The following is a 27,424-nucleotide window of genomic DNA, read 5'->3' as shown; positions in this document are numbered from 1 at the left end:
GACAGTCCTACGACATCCAGAGACTTGAGGTTCTCAGGGTGAATCTCATCCACCCCCGGTGCCACCGAGGAGCTTACGAACCACCTCAGTGACCTCGGCTTGGGTGATGGATGAGCACGCCCCAGAGTCCCCACTCTCTGCTTCCTCAGTGGAAGGCATGTCAGTCGGGTTGAGGAGATCCTCGAAGTATTCCTTCCACCGTCCGACGATGTCCCCAGTCGAGGTCAACAGTTCCCCACCCGGAAAACAGTGTTGACAGAGTACTGGTTCCCCTTTCTGAGGCGCCAGACGGTTTGTCAGAATTTCCTCGGGACCGACCGAAAGTCTTCCTCCATGGCCTCACCGAACTCCTCTGTTCGATTTGAATTACCTTGTGTTGAATTGTGCTATACGAATAAACCTGCCTTGCCTTGCTTGAACATGGTGTAAAAAAAAATAAAAATATTTATATATATATACAGTACAGATCAAAAGTTTGGACACACTTCCCCATTTGTTTAATTACAAAAACAAAAATGTCATACATTCTGGATTCATTACAAATCAACTGAAATATTGCAAGCCTTTTATTATTTTAATATTGCTGATCATGGCTTACAGCTTAAGAAAACTCAAATATCCTATCTCAAAAAATTTGAATATTCTGGGAATCTTAATCATAAACTGTAAGCCATAATCAGCAATATTAAAATAATAAAAGGTTTGCAATATTTCAGTTGATTTGTAATGAATCCAGAATGTATGACATTTTTGTTTTTTTAATTGCATTACAGAAAATAAAGAACTTTATCATAATAATCTAATTTTCTGAGACAGTCCTGTGTATATATATATATATATATATATATATATATATATATATATATATATATATATATATATATATATATAAACTCCTCTCAACTCATTTCAACACGTTTAAAAAGATTTAAAACAAAGTCTCGTCATCGTTCCTCGGAGCTCCTCCTGGATGGTGGTTGTTGTTGTCCCGGTAACGCCTTGGCCACGCCCCCTGCCAGCGCGTCTGTTACGTCACGGGGGGCGGGGCCTGGCTTCACTTCCGGTGGAGACGTGGCTCTGCTGCTGCCATATTGACGCTAGCGCTAACGGAGAACTCTGATACCGAACCCTGCAGGACCGACACCCACGACCGCTGACCGGCCCCGAGACACGACCATGGTGAGTGCTGGCCGGGCCCGGGGCTGGTCCCGGCTCTGGTCCGAGCTCTGGTCCCGGAACAGAGGCTAACAGAGGCTAACAGAAGCTAGCCTGTAGCGGCTAGCACGGTAGCTCCTGTCCTCGCTCGGAGACTAGAAACACAGGGGTTAGTTCTGGGGACGGCGGGGGAGACGGCCTCTGGACGGAACACGTCCCCTGGACCGACCACGTCCCCCCAGGACCTGGTCCAGCTCCTGCAGCGGCTCATGTCACCGTAGTTATCCGGATCTGGCTGGACAGAGCCGGGGGGAAGCTAGCAGTAGCTGTCACGTCCTTCTGGACCCGGACCATGGTCTGATCTGGACCTGGACACGGATCTGGATCAAGACCTGGATCCGGAGCAGGACCTAGACCAAGACCTGGACCACGACCTGGATCTGATGATATCGGATCCGGATCTGGATCTGACCTGGACCTGATAGTACTAGACCTGGACCTGGATCTGACATTAAAACACTACGGAACCTGATATCTGAATCTTAATCCGACATGGGAGCGTCCCTGGTCCCCAGAATCTCAATTCAGTTTTATTTAAATAGCGTCTATTACAACATCAAGTTGTCTCTAGGATCTTTCCAGAGACCAGAACATAAACCCCCGATAAATTATTACATAAACAGGGGTTCACACAAGCCGGGACTCAACACAACCCTGATAGACAAGGCTGTGTCACCAACAGAGTTGTGTAAACCTTGATGATGTTGATGACGACCAGTGATTAGAATCAGCTGTGTTGAAGACTGGGAAACATCTAAAACATGCAGTAGACTAGCCCTCAAGTACCGGCTTGTGTGCACCCCTGATCATAAACAGCACAAACAATGGCAGGTAAAAACTCCCCTAATGGAAGTAAAACCTTAAGCCAAGGAAAACTCCCCTTTAGGAGGGGAAAAACCTGGACCAGGACCTGGATCTTAAAGGGGGAACCTCCTGGTCCCCGATGTCTCTGAACACCTGCCCTTAAACAGCCTGTCCTTTCATCCTTCCTGCCGTGGTTTGTTCTTCTGGTTTGAGTATTTTCCAAGCAGCTGGGTGGTTGGAGCAGCCTGGTCCACCTGGATGGACAGTAATCAGCACTCCGTCCCCCGAGGGTCAATATATAATTGTGTGTACAGGACTGTCTCAGAAAATTAGAATATTGTGATTTTCTGTAATGCAATTACAAAAACAAAAATGTCATACATTCTGGATTCATTACAAGAAAAGAAAACTCAAATATTCTATCTCAAAAAATTTGGATATTCTGGAAATCTTAAACTGTAAACCATAATCAGCAATATTAAAATAATAAAAGGCTTGCAATATTTCAGTTGATTTGTAATGAATCCAGAATGTATGACATTTTTGTTTTTGTAATGGCATTACAGAAAATAAAGAACTCACAATATCACAATATTCTAATTTTCTGAGACAGTCCTGTGTGTGTGTGTGTGTGTGTGTGTGTGTGTGTGTATATATGTATGTATATATATATATATATATATATACAATATGTAAGTTTGGGTCAGTATTGAAGTCAGGCTGGACCTTCTGCAGCGTGGCACCTCCACCCACTGACTGCAGCAGGCGGTGGAGAGTTGTTGGGGGGGGGGGTTGAACCCCCAGATCCGGTACGTGGTAGCAGCACCCGAGGGTGCCCGGCTCTCACGTGTCCCGTCCTCCGCAGGTGCTGTTGGCAGCGGCGGTGTGCACCAAGGCCGGGAAGGCCATCGTATCGCGGCAGTTCGTGGAGATGACCCGGACCCGGATCGAGGGGCTGCTGGCGGCGTTCCCCAAGCTGATGAACACGGGGAAGCAGCACACCTTCGTGGAGACGGACAGCGTCCGCTACGTGTACCAGCCGCTGGAGAAGCTCTACATGGTCCTCATCACCACCAAGAACAGCAACATCCTGGAGGACCTGGAGACGCTGCGACTCTTCTCCAGGGTGGTAAGGAAACTGTACCGAAAACTGTCTGTAGGCATCTACCATAGAATGTGGACTTCGTCGAAGTCTAAGAGCTGCTAAACATCCCAGCTCTGGAGGATGTAAGTCACTGCTGAGTCTGGAGACTATTTTGATTGATTAGATTGATATGTCCCGTAGGCAGATTTGTCTTCTTTTGAACTTATCTCATGTTCTTTCACATGTTTCTGTTAGTAAGTTTTTTTTTTTAATTTTGTTTATTTAGCACATATTAAAAAGCCAGTAATACAATTACCATAAAAAAAACAATAGACAGCATATATGCAAGGAGGTCAAAAAAGCCTCTAGGGGCTTGACACGAGGACTTCATACACGCCACACACACATACACCCCCGAGCACAGCACTGCACTGCATACTCGCACGCACACACAAAGAAAAGAAAAAAGTACATACCCAAAAAAATAGAAAAGACAAAGGAAAGAAAGAAAAACTACAATACTGTAAAAAAAAAAAAAAAAAATAGGGAAAAAAGACAAATGTGAGTAAGTAGAAGTTTACATCATATTATTAAGCTATTGCTATAGCAAAATATGTTTCACAGATTTTTTTTTAAATAATTCATGAGAAAGTTTGACCAGGTGGGGAGGAAGTGAATTCCATATCCTGGAACCTCTGTAAGAATCTTAAACTGAGATGAAATAGTTGGTGATTGTGGGGCCGAAGCTGGGAAGAATAATTATGAAATTCATTGTTCAGCGAAAAGAAATTGTGAAAAAAGTTAGGAAGAGTTTTCTTTAAAGAACCATATACAAATTTGGAGGTTATTAATCAGATAGATGTTAAGGATGCCAAATTTATGAAACAAAGGTAACGAGTGACTTCTTAGAGTTGAATGATTCTCACCACTCGTTTTTTGCAACCTAAGAATTGGTTTGTAATTTTGTTTGGTGAGTTCAGGCCCCAGCAATGTTAATAAACGGATGAATCATAGAGTAATAAAGGTTGAGTGAAACTTTTGTGTTGAGGATGTAACAGATTTTCCCAATTATTCCAATGTTTCCAATGTTTCCAAGTTGTGCTGCTGTAACACTTAATTTCCCAGATTGGGATGAATAAAGTCCAGACTCGGGGCTCTGTGGTCTCTGCCCCCCCCCACTTCTCCAAGCCTCCAGCCCCTCCCGGACTTGTGATACAGGTGTTTGTGCCCTCCCCCCCAGATCCCGGAGTACTGCCGCGTCCTGGAGGAGAGCGAGATCTCGGAGCACTGCTTCGACCTGATCTTCGCCTTCGACGAGATCGTGGCGCTGGGCTACAGGGAGAACGTCAACCTGGCTCAGATCCGGACCTTCACAGAGATGGACTCCCACGAGGAGAAGGTGTTCCGGGCCGTCAGAGAGGTGAGGTCCTGGGCAGGGGGAGGGGGCCGGTGCTGGGTTGGTGTTGGTGCTAGGCCTGTGTTGAAAAATCGATTTTCCGATTCTAAATCAATTCTCATATTAATTCCTAAAGATCGATTATTTTTCATTACATAACAACTTTTGGTATTTTTTTGTTTATGTCCAAAAAAGGAGTGTTTTGTTGGACACGAGAATAACTGGTGCCATGTTTTTGCCTTTAAATATGTTTAAAGGTATGAAAACATTAAAGTTTTCAGTTATAGTTGCATAAATTGTTTATATTTCATTGTTTTATATACTTTCTTGGGCTTAAATTTGCATAAAATACTAAAAACCAAATTCTCAAAAATTCAATACCGAAAAACATAAAATGGAAAAAATAAAAACGGAATGTGGTAAAAATAAAACTGATTTCATCCGTCTCTGTTTCCTTTCTGGATCTGTTTGGTAATTCTGACCCACACGATGTTTCCTAAAGCAGTTCTATCAGCATTCTGGGAGCTGATTGGTCCTTACAGCATCATTAGCTGCTAATACTTGCTGTTGAATCTCAATATAATACTAGTATTAATATGTTGCAGAACTACAGTCATATAATTCATGCAACAGCTCAAACAACATTTTTAATAATTCTAACCTAAATCAATATCGAATCGAATCCCTTATAATCTATTCTGAATCGAATCGATTCTTGACATTTGAATCGATCCCTAGCCCTACTGGTTTTCTATCAGTCATTTTTTTTTGTTATCAACATTTTTTATTTTCAAATACAGACAATGACAATAACAAAAACATCGTGGCTCGTTAACAGTGAGGCCAGAGACAAAAAATAAGAAATAAAAGATAAAACAGGATATCAATGTGGATTCTTACAAATCAATAATCATGTCAGTAATCAGTAATAAACAATAAAATAAAGGACATGTTCTTGAAGAAAAAAAAAACAGTAGTGGACTAGGGAAGAAAGAAAGTTAGAAACCTAGACAAATGTGACTAACGACTCCTGTTTGTTCATACTGTCAAAGCTGGAGCGTTTCAGCTTGTGCTATCAAACACAGGGAAGTGTAGGAGCCTATCCGTTATTTTAGTGTAATTATATGGAGAACAGATGTGTTTGGTGGCCGTGGGAGCTGCTTGAAAGCGTGTGTTTCCCCCCCCCCCAGACCCAGGAGCGTGAGGCCAAGGCCGAGATGAGGAGGAAGGCCAAGGAGCTGCAGCAGGCCCGCCGGGACGCCGAGCGCTCCGGGAAGAAGATGCCGCCCTTCGGAGGCTTCGGCAGCGGCATGTCCTCGGGCTCCATCATCACAGACACCATCGTGGAGCCGGAGAAGCCCAAGATCACCGCCGCTCCCGTCCGGTAGGTGCTGACAGACACGGGCTGCTGGTTGAACTCTGAGACTCTGCTGTGAACACGTGAGCAAACGAGCTGCTTTGTTTTCCAGGCCCAGCGGGCCCAGCAAGGCTCTGAAGCTGAGCGCTAAAGGGAAGGAGGTGGACAACTTCGTGGACCAGCTCAAGTCCGAGGGGGAGACCATCATGGCCAGCACGGGGAAGCGCGGCACAGACGTGTCCAAGGCGCTGCCGCCGCCCGTCAACGTGGAGAGGTACGTTCACCAGCTCCACCAGATCCACCACACTGGTCCAAGCTCTCACTTCCAGGTCCTGGTCCAGGTTTCTTCCTCCTAATGGTTTTTCTCCCATTAGGGGAGTTTTTACCTGCCATTGTTTATGTAATAATTGCTCGGGGGTTTATGGTCATGTTCTGGTCTCTGGAAAGATCCTAGAGACAACTTTCTGTTGTAATAGACGCTAAATAAATAAAATTGAATTGAATTGAAACTTCCCACCAGTGGCGACTGGTGCTAAAACACGGTACAAGCCTGGTACAATGGGGAAAAAAGAAAGGTAGAAAATAATATTTTGGTCCTTTTTTTTAATTTTGAAAAATGTAAGGTAATTCAAAGTGCTTTACATCAACATTAAAAGACACAATTAAACAGTAAATAACAAATAAAATGATAAGAAAAGAGGTACAATTATAAAATGCACAAGTTTTTAAGAAGTAAGGGCAGTAGAGTACAGCAGGTTCATCTCATTCTTACAATGGCAAGAATTACGTTTCTATACGGTCAAAACGTACAAAGACCGGGTCAAATACAGTATTACAAAAGTAATCTGTGCCGATTCGTGCAGCGAATCAGACCAATTTGACAATTCTGCATTCAGGGGTTATCCATAACTTTGTGCGGTTTTCAAAGATCATAAGTATTTAATTTAAGAGTACGCTTAAATAACAAATAAAATAATAATAAAAGAGGTAAAATAATAAAAAGCACAAGTTGTTAAAAGTAAGGGCAGTAGAGTACAGCAGGTAAGTATTTAATTTAGGAGTAGCTTCAGTAAACAGTAATGTTTTTATCCTGATTTAAAGGATCTACAGTTGCAGCAGACCTCAGGTCTACAGGAAGTTTGTTCCACCGGTGAGGAGCAGAATAACTGAACGCTGCCTCACCTTGCTGGTTCTGGTTCTGGAACCACAACAAACCAGATCCAGATGAAGCTCAGGGGTCTGGGAGCTTCATAGGAACTAACAGATCCAGAATGGATTTTGGTCCAAGACCAGCAGGAAGAAGCAGTTCAGTTCTGCTGCAGTGGAAAAAGAAAAGTCAACATAAAGTAGGGGTTTATCATTTCAACAAGTCAACAACATGTTATTTTGAATTGTTTTTTTTTTTCTTCTTGATTTGGGTTCAGTTTATTTTACACATTAGAGAGAAGAAAAACATGAACATTTCCATTGTTCTGTCTGGAATTTATATTATTTGATCAACAAATATTATTTCAAGAGCACGTGTTATTTAACCTCTTTAAAACAAACATAAGAATCTGGTTTGTGTAGTTCAGTTTGACTTTCTAAAAAAGACTGGGAATGAATTGTCCAATCACATTAGATTAAAAACAACAACATACGAGTACGTCACGATACTGATCGCTGATCCGTTGCTGATAACTGAGTTTCTGGGACGCACACTTCCTTTTATGAATCTAATACAGACCAATTAACAGAGATCCTCAGGTCACGTGCTTATCAAATGTTTACGGAGAGTTTACGCTGGATTCTGTTTGACCGGCGCCCCTTACTTCCGGAAGTAAATAAAATATAATAATAAAAATTTTGGAAACAAATAAATATTTAAACAACATTCAATTACTATTGACAGTCACCCACAGACTGAAATAACACATGCTTTTAATAATTATATCAGGGTTCATACGTTTTGAAAAAAGTCATGGAATTTTAAAATGTCATTTTTGAGGCCTGGAAAAGTTTTGGAAACATAAGTTCACCCCAAAAGTTTTGGAAAAGTCATGGAATTTATTTTTCTCACTTAATGATAACATTTAGTAATAACAGCCTACACTATGATGTCTGTTTGATCTGGAACGTGTGTGAATCAGAAACTAATTTCATCGTCTGGTTCAGCTGTGATGGGTGACTTTACTCCAGAGTGGCCAGACCTCCCTCGCAAAAGGCCCCATTAATTCCCCTTCACGGTTTGGAATTTGAAAGATAAATAAATACAAAGCTAAATGATAGCTAGGCTTTAGAATATTGATCTCCTAATCTCAGGAAGAAACGGTTCTTATTGTCCAATATCCCACCTCAATTTCAATTCAATGTTATTAATATAGCGTCTATTACAACAGAAGTTGTCTCTAGGATCTTTCCAGAGACCAGAACATGACCCCCGAGCAACTATTACATAAATATAACATAAACAATGGCAGGTAAAAACTCCCCTAGTGGGAGAAAAACCATAAACCAAACGGTGGCAAGAAAAACTCTCCTTTAGGAGGAAGAAACCTGGACCAGGACCTGGATCATAAGGGGGTAAATCTTCATAGAAGGGAAGGAGGAGGGTCCTAATCTTCCTTCATGGTTTTTACTGTTCTGGACCAACTTTCATGAAAACGTTCATCGCCTGAGCAAAATGTAGCACCTACTTATGTGCCGAGACTCGGCTCGCCCCGGGCGGCCCCCCTGGGCCCCCCGGGACCCCCCAGGGCGTTGTTGAGGAGTAGTTTTAATTTGGACAACAGTGAGACAGCTTGTTTCAAGGGTGGGTGTGTGATGCACATTCATGTTTACACTTGAGAAATGAACAAGAAAAGTAATCAATAATTGAATTACGTCATTAGATGAATCTTTCAAATGTGTTTTTGTTAGAGCACATTAAAATACAGTTACACATTTTCAGTATACACACATAGAGCACAGGTCATAGTGCACTTTTTTGTTTTCTTAGAACATAATAACTGAAGAAACTCATATAAAATGTGGAAAGCAAAATACAAAGAAAAATAGCTAAGAATAACAATAGATAAATCAGATAAATAATAGATAAAAATACATAAACAGCCCCCCCCCCCCCCCCCCCCCCCCCAGCCAGTCTTACTCTTCCGTCTGTTCACTACTTTGTTAATGTGAAGGGGAAATGTCCATTTCTGATAGGAGGTGTGAGATAATGAATGAGAGGGGACCACATTTTTTCAAAGTAAGTGAGTTTATCCAGAAGAGAATATCTTATTCTTTCTAAGTGGAGTGTGTTAGTGAGATCACTGAGCCACATCTTTGTGGTGGGAACATCTTTTTTCTTCCAATGCATGAGAAGTAACGTTTTTGCAATAATAACTATAGGAGAGGAAACATTGTTGGAAGTTGCTTAACTTTATAACATAAGCTGATGTTCCTAAAATAATAATGAATGTATTTTGGATATTAAACTGAATATATTAAACCAATAGGTCTTAACCTCGGGACACAGAACAAAGCTGTGGAGAAACGTGTCGTCTGCTGAGGCGTCTGTCACATGTAGGAGATCTCAGGGTAGATTAACCTCTCCTTAGAATAATGAAGATATATGTATGAGATATTGATTTTTCTAAGCGAGACATAGGCCGGAGGCAGCTGTCAAGATGGGAAGGTCTCGACATTTTGCGTCATTAGATGAATCACACAATGAATGGACTAATTGAGAGAATGAGTGGATCAGTCATGTGGAGTGAGGGTGTTGGGACGGGACCACCGAGGGACTGGTGGGCAGCAGCTCCTAGGTCCTACAGAAAGAGTGGGGGGTACTTTGCTGTGCCCTCGGGACTGTAATTGTTTAGATGAAGACAGGCACAGTTAAAATGAAAACAAAACAACCTAAATGTTTTGAATTCAAGGTGGTGTTTGGCCCACTGGGCTCCGATGAATGTGGTTTTTACAGAGAAGCCGCTCATTTTGCTCACGGCTGTAGTCCAGCTTGGGCAGGAGACGGGGGTCGTAGGGTTCAGACGGTCCGCCCCCGAGAGACTGATATCCCCGGCAGGAAACGCGACCAATCCGGCCTCAGATAGCCTCCTCAGTCCTCCACTAAACATTTTCTGAAGACCTGGATGTGCATTTACCCACAAAAACAGCCTGGAGACGGAGGTTTCAGGAGGTTTCAGGAGGCTTCAGGAGGTTTCAGGAGGTTTCAGGAGGTTTCAGGAGGTTTCAGGAGGCTTCAGGAGGTTTCAGGAGGTTTCAGGAGGTTTCAGGAGGTTTCAGGAGGTTTCAGGAGGTTTCAGGAGGTTTCAGGAGGTTTCAGGAGGTTTCAGGAGGTTTCAGGAGGCTTGAGGAGGCTTGAGGAGGCCCGGCAGAGCCCCTGCAGATGTTTCCTCAGAGGAGCATCTAATCTGAAATGGAGCAAATTCAGCTACAAGAGCAGCCTGGGGTTGATTTACACTTAATATTTAAAGTGATATAGTACTAAGTGTGATACTGAGTGTCATCTACAGTGTAGGCCTACTAAAAGAAACAAAATAATCAAATAGATCATTTATAAACTATTTACTGTAAACACGTTATCTGCTTTATTTTTGGTTTTAAATAAACTGCAACAGCAAATGTGTAACAACAATTAAGTGCTACAACAAAGTACTACAAAAACTAGAACTATAATTAAAATCACTCAACTTGATGTACAAAAACAGACATTATTGAATAGAATAAACCAATAAAATCAAACAAATACTTAAATAATGATGTAAATGAACAAGGTAACAAAAAGTCTGTTAACATAATATTGTTTATGTAATAATATTAATTATTGTGTTTTTGTATGATAACATACCTTTTGATAATGTATGAATCATCACTCACACATAAAAAAAAAAAAACTATTTGGTTTTAACTCTTGGGGGCCCCCTAGTGGTCCCGGGGCCCTAAGCAGCCGTTTAGTTCTCTTATCTCTTGGCCTGGCTCTGCTGGAGAGACTAGCGAGGTCTCCCCAGACGGTCCGTGGGTCTGACTGGGTCTGGAGGGTTTCAGTCCCCTGATTGGATGGTCTGGTCTGTGTCTGGTCTGATTCTGTGTCTGGTCTGATTGTGGTCTGATTGTGTGTGTGGTCCTCAGCGTGCACCTGCGGGTGGAGGAGAAGATCACGCTGAGCTGTGGCCGGGACAGAGGCCTGCAGAACATGGAGGTGCTGGGGATGGTGACGCTGCGGGTGTCGGACGAGAAGGTGGGACGCATCCGCCTGGTCATCATCAACAACGACAACAAAGGCCTGCAGCTGCAGGTACGGGGACCGGGGGTCACATCACACTCTCCCAAACAACCGTATGACAGAGTCTACTATCATTTAGCTCACCGTGGTTACAGTACACGAATTACATCAGAAAGGAGGTTCATACCGAGAGTGAGAACAGGTTTGATACAGAGAACTATTTTTTACAGAGACACGGTTGGATGTTTCTCATGTAGGTAGAAAAGTAGGCCTGTGTTCTAAATCCATTCTAAATCCATTCTCATATTAATTCCTAAAAATCGAATCGTATGTCTAAAGATTGTTTTGTTTTTTTTTCTCCATCATTACATTACAACTTTTGGTATTTTTTTGTTTATGCCCAAAAAAAGATATTTTTTTTTGGACACGAGAATAACTATTTTTGTTTTTGCCTTTAAATATGTTTAAAGGTATGAAAACATTAAAGTTTTCAGTTATAATTGCATAAATTGTCTATATTTCATTACTTTATTTAATGTCTTGGGGCTACATTTGCGTAAAAGGCTAAAAACCAAATTCTCAAAAATTTAAAACCGAAACAGACCGAAAATGGAAAAAATTAAAACGGAATCTGGGAAAAAATAAAAGCGATTTCATCCGTCTCTGTTTCCTCCCTGGATCTGTTTGTTAATTCTGACCCACGATGTTTCTGAAAGCAGTTCTATCAGCATTCTGGGAGCTGATTGGTCCTTACAGCATCATTAGCTGCAATACTTGCTGTTGAATCTCAAATCTTGATAATCGATTCTGACATTTGAATCGATCCCCAGCCCTATAGCAAAGATTGGTTTAAGATTCAGTTGAAACAATATCTTTTAAAATGTAATGAATTATGATTTGGCATTTGGAAGAAACAGAATGAAATTTGAATAGAATTACAGGTAGTGTAAACCCTATCACAATAAAGTTGAAGTGGTCAAGAATTCTAAGATAAGGTCATTTCAGGCAGGTATTGTTTATGAAGGTGTTTTATTTGATTTCATTTCTATGTATTTATGTCTGAGAATGATGGTGATTTAGTTTTATCCTCTGTGTTGTTTGTGACTAAGGGAGTTGTGTCTAGTATTGTGTTGTTTGTCATGTATAATGTATGTCTGTTATGTCTTAAGTGTTAATTAGTGTGTTATGTGTATGGCGGACCCCAGGAAGAATAGAGAATGCTGTTGCTAATGCTAACGGGGATCCTAAAGCTCTTCTCATTTGGTGTTTGTGTTCGCAGACGCATCCCAACGTGGACAAGAAGATGTTCACAGCCGACTCTGTGATCGGCCTGAAGAACCCGGAGAAGTCCTTCCCCCTCAACAACGACGTGGGCGTGCTGAAGTGGAGGCTGCAGACCACGGACGAGTCGCTCATCCCCCTGACCAGTACGTGCTCGTGAAGGCCCGCGGGCCTCGGTCCACCCCCTAGTCCTGCTGCATCACTGCTGGACCCAGAGTCCTGCTGGACCCAGAGTCCTGCAGCAAAGCTGCAGTCAGACTCTGACACCAGCTCCTCCAACGCCAGCACGGGGGGTTGGGCGCTACCGCCCACCTGCTTCCTGCTGTAGCCCAAACTCTAGCTTTAGTCCCGTTACCCGGGATTCACACTCAAAGCGCCACAGATAGGCGTCCGGCTGCCATTCATTTTCTATGAAAGCGCTGCGAGAGGCGTTGGAGGCGTTGGAGGCGTCCAGAGCGTCAATTTGAAGTTGAAAAATCTGAACTTTATGCAAATGAGCAGCGTTGACGCCGAGGCAGCGTCCAATCACAGACCGGGATTCTCGAAGCAAGAAGCCTCAATGCAGATTGTATTTTCATGTTCACACAAACGTACACTCATTCACATGCGTACATGAGCATAACTGTGCACTAACACACTTATTTTATCAGGAATTCATATATTTCATCCAGCAAACTGACATTTTTGCTGATTTGACTGCTGTTTTTACCTGAACTGCTCATGTGAAACACTAACTGATGGGTGAGGAGCTGGATGGTCTGAATGATTTTATTTGCTACATCAATCCAACGCAAAATAATTCAAACCCGTGCTTATTAATCACAAAACACAGTTTAAACATCATGACCAAATCCGCTGGGACCCCGGTGTGTCAGTGTTCACCGTAGACAGACTGCAGCTTCACCGGGACCAACGATGATGGTTGATGTTGATCCAGGACCGACCTGGTTAAGGAGCATCAAACTCACTCTTATCTACACGGAAATAACGCTAAAATATAATGAAGGCTTCCAAAGTGTGATCCATGGTGAAATAGGAAACTGAAGATGTGCAGCTATATACAGATATGTGTAGACTATATGCACTTTGTTCCCTCCAGTTCTGCAGCGCAGCTTTAGCCCCGCCCACTGCAGTCGTGCTACCACAGGCCATTTTTGACACTTTCAGTGTGAATCCACCATTAGAGTTGTCCCATTGCACTGCTCTCCCCTTCACTCGTCCTCCGTCTGCTTCCCCGAAGTCTGGTGTCTGTCAAACCTTGATTCCTGCCGAGTATCCGTGGTTCCGCCCACGTCTGACCCGCCCTCTCCTCCACAGTAAACTGCTGGCCGTCGGAGAGCAGCGGCGGCTGCGACGTCAACATCGAGTACGAGCTGCAGGAGGAGAGCCTGGAGCTCAACGACGTGGCCATCAGCATCCCAGTGCCGTAAGTTCCCCTGGTCGGCTCCACGCGGCAGAGGGGAGTTGTCCTCGGATTAGTCTCCCTTATGGTGCTTTTCCACTAGTACCTACTAAGCTCGACTCAGTTTGGTTCTTTCCCACTAGGGGTCTAACGTGCCGAGTAGATACTTTTCTGTATCTATTCTGCCGAGGTTCTAAGCTGCTGAGTCGGCTGTATCTGACATCATCACACTACAGACCACCGATTGGTCGGGGGGTTGGAGTCAGACGTCTGAGTCAGGAGGAGGAAATCAGAGAAAGAGACTCTGACGGATTCTGGTTCATTTTATTCCACCAGCAACAGCAGCAAAAGTCTGTTTCATGATCCAACTCTGAGGGTCAGATGTTCATGAACCTGGTGCTGAGGAGAGAATTAAAAAGGGATCTAGACGGAGATAAGGAACGACCAGATCTACCAGGAGCTCTGTCTCTTCATAGCTGCTCACGGCTCCAGCTGACTTTTCAGCAGCGCAGAGACAAACTAACAAAAAAATAAAAAGAAGCTTTTCTCATTTTTTTTTTTTTAACATTTTATTTATAAATTTTTTTTTACATCAAACAGAAGCAATCCCACAGGACAGTAAGGCAACAACAAAGATAAGTAGACGAAGACACAATCAAATAAAGAAATTTAACAAATGTAAAATAAATAAATAAAAAAAATGATATAAATTAAACTAAGGAGGGGCAGACAATAGTTACAACGGTGTCACCAGTTCCACTGCACTACAGACCAACCTATCAAAAAAGTTCACCAGCAGGGTAGAGGAAGAGAAGGGTATCACTGGTCCTTAATATGCTCTAGTACTGGGTTCCATATCCTGGAGAACTTCAGAAGAATGCCAGATAGTTCATGTCTCAGTCTTTCAACATGTAAAACACTTATGAGTTCCTTCAACCAAGCCTCAAACTTGGGGGCTCACTCTCATTTTTTTTAACTTGATATCAAACACAAGTCACAGACCCAGCAGCACATCTATCATCTCCTCCAGGTTCTACATCTTTAGTGTTGTTGTCTTCTTCCTTTAGATCAAACAATCAAATACGTCACAGCAGCTTCTCCAACCTCCTACTTCTGATCTAGGTGCTGAATTGTTATGGAAAAGAAACCAGGCCAAGTTGAGTTGAGTTGAGTAGGTATTAGTGGAAAGGTGCCATCAGGGTCCGAACCCGGAGGTCCGTCTCCCCCTCCTCAGCTCCGTGAGCTTGACGTGCGGGTGTCTTCTTCTCCTCCTCAGCTCCGGCGTGGGGGCCCCCGTCATCGGAGACCTGGACGGGGAGTACAAATACGACAGCCGGCGGAACGTGCTGGAGTGGTGCCTACCCGTCATCGATGCCAACAACAAGACCGGCAGCCTAGAGTTCAGCATCGCCGGCCAGCCCAACGACTTCTTCCCCATCAGCGTGTCCTTCGTCTCCAAACGCAACTACTGTGACATCCAGGTGGGTCCCGCCGCTGTACGTAGGCCGGGAAGGGCCTCACCCTGACCCCTGACCCCCAGCAGAGCTGCTGGGGCTGTCAGGAACACATTGACTACGTTTACATGCAGTCAAAATTCAGGTTAAGGTCAATATTCCGGTTACTGAAACATTCAGAATATTCCTTTTCCATGCGTGAGCAAACAGGGTTATCCCTGTTTACATGGTAATTAATCATTTGGGATATCTCCATCAAACCAGCGACGCACGGAGAACGTCATGACGCAATTCCCGTCATTTCTGCTTCTTCTTCCTGTATCCAAATTCAAAACAACAACAATAACAGCAGCACGGAGGATAATGAACAGCCCAGTAGAAGTCGTTTTGTTTCTCGGCCTTGTAGTTCGCTTTTTTCGGCGTCTTCCAGCGGTGCTTGATCTGGTCTGGCGTTTTTACAAATCCTTCACCTTTTTGTAAATCCCGGTACTTTCTACCATCTACAAATGCAGAAATGTTCATATCCTTCATTCCATTTATGAAGTGATTAGTCTCCTCCTGGTCTTGGTTTCTCCGTGTTTAGAAGAACTTCCTGGACTCAAAAGACCAGGATTCCTTGCGAACAGAACATGTGCAGAAAACAAATTCATGTTCCGTTTGATGGGGATATTCCGTTTGGCGTTTACATGACCCAATATTTGGGTTTTAAAAGGAGTAACCCAGGGCTCATATTCGGGTTTTTAAAAACCGGAATATGAGCAAATTGCGGTTATTCAAAGGGTTTATTGGTGTTTACATGGCCGTGCAAAACCGGGTTATTGCCAATATTCGGATTTTAAAAGGGTTATTGATGCATGGAAACATAGTGAGTGGTCCATCCTGGTAAAATTGAGGGTGAAAACATGCAGGCGTGTGAGAAGTTGAAGTTTTTTTGAATTAGTGGAACACAGAATTCTGCAAATTTACGTGGAAAATTTTGCCAATCAATAAACAGAAAAAAAAATTGAAAAAAGAGAAAATAAGTATAACTTAAAAGGAACAGAGATCTTTAAAAAACCCAAAATTCAGGACAAAATTAATGGAACGTTGTGTTTCTGTAAAAGGTATCAGTTTATGGAACAATCTGGATACAGAAGCCAAAGAATGCAAATCAAACATTACATTTAAAAGAATAATAAAAGCCAGTTTGATGAAGAAATATCATGATAATTGTTAAGTTAGGTGGGTTTTCTTTTTCTCTCTCTCTCTCTCTCTCTTTTTAGCACCATTGTACGGAAGAGTATTAGGGCCAGGCAGGAGAAAAATAAAAATAATATTTTAGAGGAGGAAGATTTTTCTTTTCATTATGCACTTCAAGAAGAAAGTTGAAATGTCGAAATTAATGTTGAAGTACAATTTTTGAGAAAAAAGTCAAAATTTCGTGAATAAAGTTGAAATGTTGAGAAAAAAGGCAAAATTTCGACTTTATTCTTGAAATTGTATTTTAACATTAATCTCGACATTTCGACTTTTTTCTCAAGTGCACAATAAAAAAAATATTTTTTCTCCTGCATTGCCCTAATACTCTTACGTACGATTGTCATATTTTTCTGAATCAAAAAAGAATACGACTATCTGTGTTTGACGACAGCTATTTTGTGTTATTTTATAACTTTGTTGTTGTAATTAAAAAAAAGACGTTTTTTTTTCCAATTGTGTAATTTTTTTTTTTTTTTTTATTACATTAATTGAAATTTGATTTCTTAGGAAAAAGGGACGGATAAAATAAGCTTAGTCTTCTTTCTGTTCCTTTTCATTCAAGGAAAGAGATTTGTTGTAATTATATTGATCTGTTTAGTTTTTCTTGTAATGAATGAAATTAAGTACGGTAATAAACATAATCTAAGTGCCCTCTGTCTTCTCCTGCAGGTTACCAAAGTGACTGACGTGGATGGGGACAGCTCCGTCAGATTCTCTTCAGAAACCTCCTTTGTTGTCGACAAATACATCATCGAGTAAACTCCTGGAAGAAATCGACAAAAGTAAAAAAAAAAGAATTAAAAAAAATCAACAAAAAAAAGTCCAAATCTATTCTACAGAGAGAGGTTTTTCCCGCCGCCCCCGTTTCCCAGCAGGACTATGTCGGCCTCGGAGCCGCCGTAGGGCGGCGGCGTATTTATGTTCCTACGAGCATCATCTGTACAGAGTTCACACCACCAACGCCGATGCTGAGTCAGGGGGAATAAAGACCCCGGGTTTGAGTAGAGGATGACTGGGGGAACCAGGACGTAGACGGGACCAGGACCACAACGTAGACAGGACCTAAGTGAGGGTTGCTAGTTCAAACTCACCCCACCCCGGCGTCTCAGAGCTCGTCGGGTCTGTTTGGGGTTCCAGGTCTCTGCAGACGCCGCCACCGCTGGATTAACTGTATTTTCTGGCTCATTTCTTTGTTTACGACTAATTTGCATGTCTGAATTTGAAGATCTGAACCGTTTCTGAGCTTCGGGCCGGGACTTATCCTCCAGCAAAGTCCCGCTGCGTCCGTCGAGTGTTCCCCCAAATGGTATATTTATTTTTCGGAGCACCGTTAGAACCACTCCTGCCTTATCAGAACAGGGAACGCCGTGTTCTTCTTCACCCGGTCCGTGTACGTCCTGGGACGCGGCAGGTTTGAAGAGACGGGCTGTTTAAGCCCGGTCAGCAGCCGGCCGGTCCAGCCCGGTCATCCTCTACTCACACCCTGCAGTTCAGCATCATCACATCGCAGCGTTGGGGCTTTTTTGTTTTTGTTTGTTTGTACTCCCTCGGTTTGACTTTTGCAGCAGTTGTGTGAATGTGGGGTTGAAAATGACGAGATTGAGCATTTTTAACTAAATTGCTGAAGGGGAATCTTAACATTCCAGTGTAAAATTAGAAAAAAAATACTTTAATGGAATAAAAATGTATTATTGAAAATGGAAGTCTGACTTGGGTTTTTTTTACTTTACAGCACCAGAATGTTTGATTTGAACATGCATGATAAAAAAAAAAGAGTACAAAAAAGTAAAAACCAGAATACAAATACAAGACTAAGTTTCATTAAGCTTACTTATAAAACACATACCTACTTTAATAACTGTTCAATACAATGATATAATACTCACATATATATATATATATATATATATATATATATATATATATATATATATATATATATATATATAACTATGTGTATATGTATATGTTAGTCAAAATCAAGGAAAACAAAATGAATGCCCAGTATTTAGTTGTGCTACTATGTATGAATGTACTAATAGAAGTAATTATTATGTATAGTATTACATTATCATTACTTTACTATAATACTACAATATAATAGAGAACAATAGACACCAATGGTATAACAATATACTTGAATAACTATATAAGAGTAGATATGCTATGTATACTGGTTCATATATTTACCTCCAATTATATACATAAAAATTACTATAAATCTATATATAACTATAAATCAATATATATTAATGGAGATATAGATACACAAATACTGTACGTATAATACAACTCAATAAATCCATATACATACTTGCATATAACATATATATCCATAATATCCATCTATATATCTACATATATTAATAAATGTACATATCTACATGTTTATTCTCATCTGTATTTTGAATATAATGTTTCTTTGTATCTTTTTTTAAATTGTGATATGTTATTGTTCATGTTATTGTCGTTATTCATGTAGTTTGTGTTTATCTCCAGTTATTCGTGTTGGTTCTATAAGACGAGTTTATGTCTGGAGCAAAATCCAACAACAAGGTGAAACAAACACAATAAAACATAAAAAAGTAAATGTAAACTATACTAAACTACTAATGTAAACCACAGAGAGAAATATGAACAATAGATAAAATCAGCAGTTGAATGATCCAGTTTCTAAACAAGTTTAAGGTACCAGTTTAGAGGTTTGCAGGTTTAGAGCTGGACTCAGGTGCAGCTGAGAGCAGGTGAGTCTCCAACCTGGACTTAAATAAATGTTTCAGCTGATCTGAGGCTTCTGGGAGTTTGTTCCAGATATTTGGAGCATAGAAGCTGAATGCAGCTTCTCCACATCTGGTTCCGACTGGGAACTGATTTGTTTGTTTGTTTGTTTTATTGTTTGCACTCTTAAAAAGGAACATTACACGGAGGAAAAAAAGTTAGTAAAAGATGTGCAGGAGAGGTCATAAAAACCCAAAGGGCTTATAAGCGACTCACCCCTCCTAAAAACAAGAAAAAATGAAAACAATAGTTCACAAAACCATATAAGCACAATACATAGACCTATACAGTATAACTGATAACTGAGTTATACCATACTTCAGAATACAGTTAAAGCAGCACTATGTAACTTTTACCACATCAACTTACAGCAGGTTTAATGAACCTCTGTCATGGTCTGAGGGGTCTGTATCGCCTTCACTGGCACTATGTAACTTTGAGGAGCATGGTAGGAACCCTGCCACACTAAAAAACTACACATTTTTACAGCTTTGACTGCTTTACGGCATACATCACTTCCCCCTCCTTCCTGATTCGTAGTGGAGACCAAAGCTGGGCGGGGCGTGGAGCGCAGAGCTCAGCAGAAGCTGGTATCATGGCCGAAACAGCGAAAAATCCAAGAAAATAAAACTTTTATCAGAGGAGGCAAAAAAAAGAAAGTGGGAGAGTAACAAGCTAAATGCCCGGACAAGAATAAACATTGTCCCGGCGTTCACTCGCTGGCGTGAGCTGGAAGACGAGGAGGGATGTCCGACAAGAGAGACAGAATTGTTATGATACAAATGTAAATGTAGAGTTCTATGTTCAATAAGAATCAAAATGAGAATGTTTCACATACAGGGGATTAGTCTTGGGTTCTAGTATTTTTCCTGAGAACTGTAAAATTGTGCAGGGCTGATCTGCAAAATATAAGGAATGGGCATTCAGTTATTCACAGGTTATAAAGAATTTTTATATTTTGTCAGTAAGTATGTTGGACTACTAATTTATGACGAAGTCCCTCTAAAAAACGTGACAGGAAAAAGGTGCAGAGCGTATGAGTTTGTAGGCGCATTATCTCGCTGAAACAACTTAATAAAACCAAGTTGAACTTAGTGATTTTCAACATCGTCATATTATATTGTTTAGCCAAAAATAGATACATTACCTCTTCACTATCCATCCTGCAAACGACCGCTGGAAACAGAAAAGTAGTTTTGAAAGTCCGTCCCGTCTTCTCTCATCAAAACAAATGCAGTGACGGGGACGGGAGTTTTCCGGCAGTACGCGCTGGTGCTCATGGGAAATGTAGTGTTCTTTCTGGTAAAGCACTACCGCTTTTGTCCAAAGGAGCAGCCAAACTCAACAAAAGCTGAAAGTTACATTGTGCTGCTTTAAGTAGCTTAGAAATATATTTAAATAATGTTGAATGAAAAACAGATATATTAAAAATCTATAAACTTTTTTCAGCTTTCTTTTGAATGCAGATGTTTCACTTAGATGTTTTAAACTCTTCCACAGCACAACACCTTGATACATAAATGAACATTTAGCAACTGTGGTTCTACAGAAGGGGATATGCAAATCATTCCTTCTTCTTGTGGAGGATGAATGATAACTTTTTACTCAAAGTGCACAATAAAAAAAAAATCTTTGCCGATTCCTGCGGTGAATCAAACCAATTTGACAATTCTACATCACAATACCTGCATTCAGGGCTTATCCATAACTTGGTTTTCAAAAATCACAAGTATTTAATTTTAGAGTACGCTTCAGTAAACAGTACACAATTAAACATTAAATAACAAATAAAATGAAATAAAATGATGAAAAATGAAGAAAAGAGGAAAAATAATAAAAAGCACAAGTTGTTAAAAATAAGGGCAGTAGAGTACAGCAGGTAAGTATTTAATTTAGGAGTTAGGAGTGTTTGTAAGTACTCTTGCGGCAGTTCTGGATCAGCTGCAGCTGCCTGATAGATTTCTTGTTAAGGCCTGTAAAGATGCCATTGCAATAATCCAACCTACTGAAAATGAATGCATGAATATGTTTTTCTATGTCTTGTTTAGACAGAAACCCCTTAATTTTGTGATAAACTTTAGATGACTGTTGGAGTTCAGGTCTGAGTCAATAATTACACCCAGATTTCTGGCTTGATTTGTAGCTGTCAATGACATGGAGCCAAGGTGAGCGCTGATCTCTTCTCTTTCTAGTACAGAAACAGTTGTGTTGCGAGTTTGAACTGACCTGCGTTTCAGCGTTGATTCAGGCGGCCCTGCTGCTGTTGAAACCGTCCACCGCAACATCCTTCTACCATGCCTTGAGTTGTGTGTGAGTACTAAAGGTACAGTGTGGAAGTGGTTCCAATCTTATCTGATGGGAGTTTTACTGAAAAACTAGGCCTGTATTCTTCAGCTGTGGCCCCACTCAGTTACGGGGTTCCCCAAGGCTCCATGCTGGCCCCCGTTCTCTTCTCCAGGTATATCCTACCTTTGGGGTCCTTTCTTGAAAAGCACAATATATCAGATCTATGGGACAGTCACGTTAAAGTTCAGGTTCTTGCTGAAGGAACCATCTATTGAGAGTCAAACAGTTGATGTTTCATTCAGCAGGAACTTTCAGTGGATGAACAGGTTGAATTGAATCCAGGAACTTGAGCTTGGTCTCATCCACGTCCCCAGATCCGGGGACTCAGCGGTTTCAACCTTAAACCAGAACCTTAAACGCAGTAGGCTACTTATCTTAAAACACATCAGCTATGATAAAAGCTGCATGGTGCGTCCAGCTCCCTCCGATCTGAGGTTTTTCACCGGCATCTGGACTAGGGTTGCCAACTCCCTGAAGAATAAATAAGGGACACTTCATCCTCAGGGTCCGCCAACCCGATTGCCTTCACCCTTCCTGGCGTGGTGAATTTTTTTATACCCTTTTTTTTGTGAGTGAAACGATTTTATGAATTATTTGACTCAAACCTGAATGCCATGAACACATGGAAAACAAATTATTATCCAGCAATTCACTTTAATACAAAATAACAAAATGAACTGGTATTGGGTTTCTCTACCCGATCAAATATTAACCGCATGCATGATTCTCTCTCATGGTTGACAGTAGTAAACAGGTTAGCTTTAAACACAGCTGTAATGTTTAAGTCAGTCTTGATTAGTAAAACACCTGACTTTTTATTTAAACATATTGTTTTTAGAAGTACTGTGCATGACCATGACACTAGAGGGTCCAGCAAAGGTCAGCTGGAGGTTCCTCACCCAAGAACAAATGCCTTATCACCATCTTTTATCTATAGAGCAATAACCCTGTGGAATAATCTGCCTCACTATCTCTGTTGTATAGAAAGTAAACAAGTATTTAAAAAGAAACTTAAATCTTATTTTAGATTTTAGATTATAATGTTGACTTGGCTGTATGTCGAATGGTTCCATTGTGTGTTTAGTGCAAATTAATTTTAGGTTCATAAAAGTATTAAATGTTTGTCTTAAGTGTTTTAACATCAGATATTTTATAATTGTATTTGTAAATGTATGATATATTGTGGATGATGTGATTGACTGTTTTATATTTTTGTTTTTGTTCTTTGTGAACCCCAGGAAGACTAGTTGGTTACTACGGTACCAGCTAATGGGGATTCTTAATAAACTAAACTAAACTAAACTGAATGAAACAAGCATCTTTCTTAAACAGAAACCTGTCCTGCTTAACTTAAAATTGTATAAATTAATATAAAACAATAGAAAGAAAGCAGAACATCCATTCCGTAATAGTGCACATTATTAGTGCAATAACAAAAGTGAAAACAGAAAGTCTGTAGAAAACTTGTAAACATATTTGTGCCTCAAAGGCCATGACTGTAGCTACAGTTGTAGTAAAACAGAACAAAATAACTTATGAACTCAACAGCTCAATGCCATTTTCTACGGAAGAGTATTTCGGCCATGCAGGAGAAAAATATTTGAGAGGGGAAGAATTTTTTTTATTGTGCACTTTGAGAAAAAAGTCGAAATGTCGAGATTAATGTTGAAATACAATTTCGAGAAAAAAGTCGAAATTTCGTGAATAAAGTCGAAATTTTGCACTTTTTTCTCAACATTTCAACTTTATTCAGAAAATGTTTACTTTTTCACAACGTTTCCACTTTTTTCTCGAAATCATACTTCTACATTAATCTCGACATTTTGCCTTTTTTCTCGACATTTCGACGTTTTTCTAAAAGTGCAGAATGAAAAAAAAATCTTCCTCCTCTAAAATATTATTTTTATTTTTCTCCTGCCTGGCCCTAAAACTCTTCCATAACTTTCCATTGGCATTTTATGACTATTCTTTGACTCTCACAGTAATACGGGACAAAGTGCGTCCTTTTTCAGCTCAATACGGGACACATACTTTAGTTTAGACATACAGGACGGTTCCGTTTTTTCAAGGGACGGTTGGCGTCCTGCGCCTGGACGCTGGAGTTTCTCAGACCTGGGAACCTCTGACCCCCGACATAACTGCGTGACAGAAGCGGAGCAGCTGTGCAGACGGAGGTCAGATGTGGAGCAGGACGCTGCAGCAGCAGATGGGCGAGTGCTGGGGGTGGGAGGGCGTGCGGGGTCGCGGGGGCCGCGGGGGCCGCGGGGGCCGCTCCCAGGCTGCTCTACACCATATTTGGAGAGCCTGGTGTGGTCGGAGGACGGGGGTGTTCACAGCAGCCCTCCAGTCATAAAACAGAGGGAGTGTCTGTCTCACGCATGAATGAGCAGCCTGATAAACTCCACAGGTCTCAGAGGAGGACCGGGGGGCAGACTGTTGTCTCTGGCATGTTGGAGCTCACACTCATCCGCTGAGTCCGGCTGGATGCTTGGGATCGGCGCTCTGCTGGGACTTTTACCTTTTCCTCAAGGAGTTCTGGTTCTTGTTGGAGTCTGTTTCTGCCGATTCAAGGATGATGGTCAAGAAGGTGCGATTCAAGGTAGGAAAACCCCCATGCTCCCAACCACATCGTGTTCTTACCCCTCTGAACCGATCAACTCTGGTACCGGCTCTGGTACCGGCTCTGGTACCGGCTCTGGTACCGGCACTGGTACCGGCTCTGGTACCGGCTCTGGTACCGGCTCTGGTACCGGCTCTGGTACCGGCTCTGGTACCGGCTCTGGTACCGACTCCGGTACCGACTCCGGTACCGACTCCGGTACCGACTCCGGTACCGGCTCTGGTACCGGCTCTGGTACCAGAGCTGCCTCAGAAAGGGGTGACTCCCACATGGTTTTGTAAAAAGTTATAAATAAATCATTACGTTGTAAATCCACGTATTTGAACAGTCAGGAACATCTGAAGAGTGTCCGTCCAACTGAGAAGTCCAGGCTGCTAGTCCAGTCCAGATCCATCAGCAGGTCCTTCCTTCAATTCAATTCAATTCAATTCAATTCAATTCAATTCAATTCAATTCAATTCAATTCAATTCAATTCAATTCAATTCAATTCAATTCAATTCAATTCAATTCAATTCAATTCAATTCAATTCAATTCAATTCAATTCAATTCAAATCAATTCAATTTAATTAAATTACATTTTATTTATATAGCGTCTATTACAACAGAAAGTTGTCTCTAGGATCTTTCCAGAGACCCAGAACATAAACCCCAGAGCAGTTATTACATAAACAATGGCAGGTAAAAACTCCCCTAGTGGGAGAAAAACCTTAAGCCAAACAGTGGCAAGAAAAACTCCCCTTTAGGAGGAAAGAAACCTGGACCAGGACCTGGATCATAAGGGGGTAGAAACCTGGACCAGGACCTGGATCATAAGGAGAAACCTGGACCAGGACCTGGATCATAAGGGGGTAGAAACCTGGACCAGGACCTGGATCATAAGGGGGACCCTCTTGCCAGAGACCAGCAGGTCCAGATCCATCAGCCATAGACACGACACCAGCTTCCTAATGAGGCCTACAGCTCAGATTCCTGCTCGCAAAATGAAATAGCTCATTAAACTAAGCGCAGTTACCGAGCTGAGGCGTCTCCGGGGACGTCTCAGGAACCATCCTGGAATCTTCACAGCCAATAGAACAGACGCTCCACAAGCCCTTATCCCTGAATGATCCAGACTGAGGTCTTCCCAGAGAGAAAGAAACCACCTGAGCTCTTCAATGACCCGGTTTGTCCCAGAGTCGTTTTTTCCCCCGTTCTAGTGGAGTCTTTCAGGGGAAACTGGTGACTGGTGTGAAACACCAGACTGGACTTCAGGGAGTGAGGTGGTTTTTGGTGTTTTTTGGTGGTTTTGTCTCTCAGAAAGTATCTTTTAGTGTGATTCAGCTTTACTTGACGTCCTGATGCTAGATCTTGGGTAACCACTGTAAAAACAAGCGTTCTCGCCTGGACTACTCTCAGGTTTGTGTTCTCATATGGCATTCCAGGGCATAACTGCCCCCCCCCCCCCCGCCCCCCCAACCTCCTCAGTGTCTGCTGTCTACATCTGTTTATATAGTCATCCCTGTATTGCACCAGTTAACCATTGTGTCTGTGTCTCTCCTTTCTCTGTTCTTCATTCTCTCTGTTTGTTTTCTCTTTTCCTGCTCTGTTCAGCTGGTCTCCAGCAGGAGGTCCCCCCTTATGATCCAGGTCCTGGTCCAGGTTTCTACCCCCTTATGATCCAGGTCCTGGTCCAGGTTTCTACCCCCTTATGATCCAGGTCCTGGTCCAGGTTTCTTCCCACTGTTTGGTTTAAGGTTTTTCTCCCACTAGGGGAGTTTTTACCTGCCATTGTTATGTTTATGTAATAATTGCTCGGGGCTCATGTTCTGGTCTCTGGAAAGATCCTAGAGACAACTTTCTGTTGTAATAGACGCTATAGAAATAAAATTGAATTGAAAAATTGAATAACGGTTTAAGGCTCGTTGATTCCGTTTTAGAAGCAACACAGAGATAAAATGATCACTAAAAATGACAGTGGTTCAGGCTAATCCGTGGCTTCCACCAGCAGGTGTTTTAATGTCAGCGTTGTAGATTATGATGGTCCGGTTTACTGGGCTCTGCTGCGAGTAGCAGATGTGCTGCGTTCATGAGGAGCTGCCGTGTTTGGCCTCGCTGGGCTTCTGTTGGCTTCTCATTAGCACCAGTTCAAAGCGACGCTGGCGTGGTAATTACAGTTCCTCTGAGCTTCCTCTGAAGGGGCAGAAAGCAGCTCCGGGCTGAGAGAAGGTTGCAGGAAGGTTTCCGTAAACCTCCCCAGGAACGGTGAGCTGGAGTTCAGGATTCGGAAACCTTTTAAAAACATAATAATAAGCTGGAGTTGTCTTGTTCCTAGTTGGAGGTTTGAGCTGGAACCCTCAGTGCAGAGATCTACCTGTTAGTGTGAGAAACCTCTACATCATCCCAGACTGTGTGAATGCTGGACAAACGCTGGTTCTCCCTTTGGCTCATGTTGTAAATGTGGTGGAACAAGCAGGCCTGGAGCCTGGAACACACCCACCCGGGACACGCCCACTGGGGGGGGGGGGGGGCACATCCACCAAGTCCATGAAGTTGGTGGGTTACTAAGGGCCAGTCCCAATCCCCCCCTAGTCCTACTTTTCAGCCCTACCCCTAAATTTTGTGCGTTCCCGTGAGGGTAGTGGTGTCCCAATTCCTCTTTGCATGTAGGGGTAGTGGACATAACGAGGGTTAGTGTGTATCAATCTAGCCCTTCAGAGTGAGGGATTTCAGATGCTGACTTTGCGACCGAGGGCCAGAAACATTTCCCAGAATGCTTTACATCATCATTTGCAGACTGAATCAAACAAAAAAAACATGGCGGACATTTCTTATTTTTTAGTGAATAAAATCAATATTTTGAGTTAGTTTCTGCATAAAAATGCGTTTTGATTACATTTCTAGAGAGAAATATATATTTTACTTTCATAATATTCACTCAGTGAATGTACATAATCACTCGCTTGGCCGTTGTTGTGAAGTCTTTTCAGATCTCACCAGAATAAAGGCTGATTTATGGTTCCGCGTTACACCGTCGATTTAACACGGAACCATAAATCAGCTCCCGAGCCGGCTGCTCTAGATATCCCCGAAAAAATCGGAGCAAATTTCTTAACAGGCGTTATTTGGATAAACTGAGCCCAGGTTGGGGATCTTAACGGTTACTTTTACGCCTGAAAAAAATATTAAAACTTAATAAAGTGGCATATTAACAGCGCTAGTGGTGTCCCAATCCCTAGGGAAGATTACAAGGGCCCTACGCCT

General features: G+C 41.9%; 2 protein-coding genes across 2 annotated transcripts in view; both read left to right on the top strand.

Annotated features, from left to right (window-relative positions):
* Positions 1–1,048: 1,048 nt before the first annotated feature.
* Positions 1,049–18,141, top strand: LOC133441445 (coatomer subunit delta-like). The gene is made up of 10 exons (XM_061718747.1): positions 1,049–1,179; positions 2,885–3,148; positions 4,344–4,523; positions 5,690–5,883; positions 5,969–6,130; positions 10,969–11,134; positions 12,342–12,489; positions 13,661–13,769; positions 15,022–15,226; positions 17,108–18,141. Exons 1-10 carry the CDS (start codon positions 1,177–1,179, stop codon positions 17,195–17,197), a joined length of 1,521 nt encoding a protein of 506 aa, XP_061574731.1. The 5' UTR covers positions 1,049–1,176; the 3' UTR covers positions 17,198–18,141.
* A 5,869-nt stretch (positions 18,142–24,010) lies between these two features.
* The window catches only part of phldb1b (pleckstrin homology-like domain, family B, member 1b), a 139,230-nt gene continuing 135,816 nt past the window's right edge, over positions 24,011–27,424 (top strand). The window contains exon 1 of the mRNA XM_061718721.1: positions 24,011–24,161. Within this exon, the coding sequence (XP_061574705.1) occupies positions 24,135–24,161 (27 nt within the window). The 5' untranslated portion in view covers positions 24,011–24,134. The remainder of the gene's footprint in view (positions 24,162–27,424) is intronic.

The sequence above is a fragment of the Cololabis saira genome, chromosome 4 (assembly GCF_033807715.1).
Source record: "Cololabis saira isolate AMF1-May2022 chromosome 4, fColSai1.1, whole genome shotgun sequence".
Taxonomy (NCBI): domain Eukaryota; kingdom Metazoa; phylum Chordata; class Actinopteri; order Beloniformes; family Belonidae; genus Cololabis; species Cololabis saira.
The sequence above is the reverse complement of the archived record's forward strand: the minus strand, read 5'-3'. Positions and strand labels throughout refer to the sequence as shown.

Excerpts from the sequence above, each read along its gene's own strand:
- LOC133441445 (XM_061718747.1), top strand. Across the intron at positions 3,149-4,343 it reads TGCGACTCTTCTCCAGGGTG|ATCCCGGAGTACTGCCGCGT; the intron begins GTAAGGAAACTG and ends CCTCCCCCCCAG. Across the intron at positions 5,884-5,968 it reads ATCACCGCCGCTCCCGTCCG|GCCCAGCGGGCCCAGCAAGG; the intron begins GTAGGTGCTGAC and ends TTTGTTTTCCAG.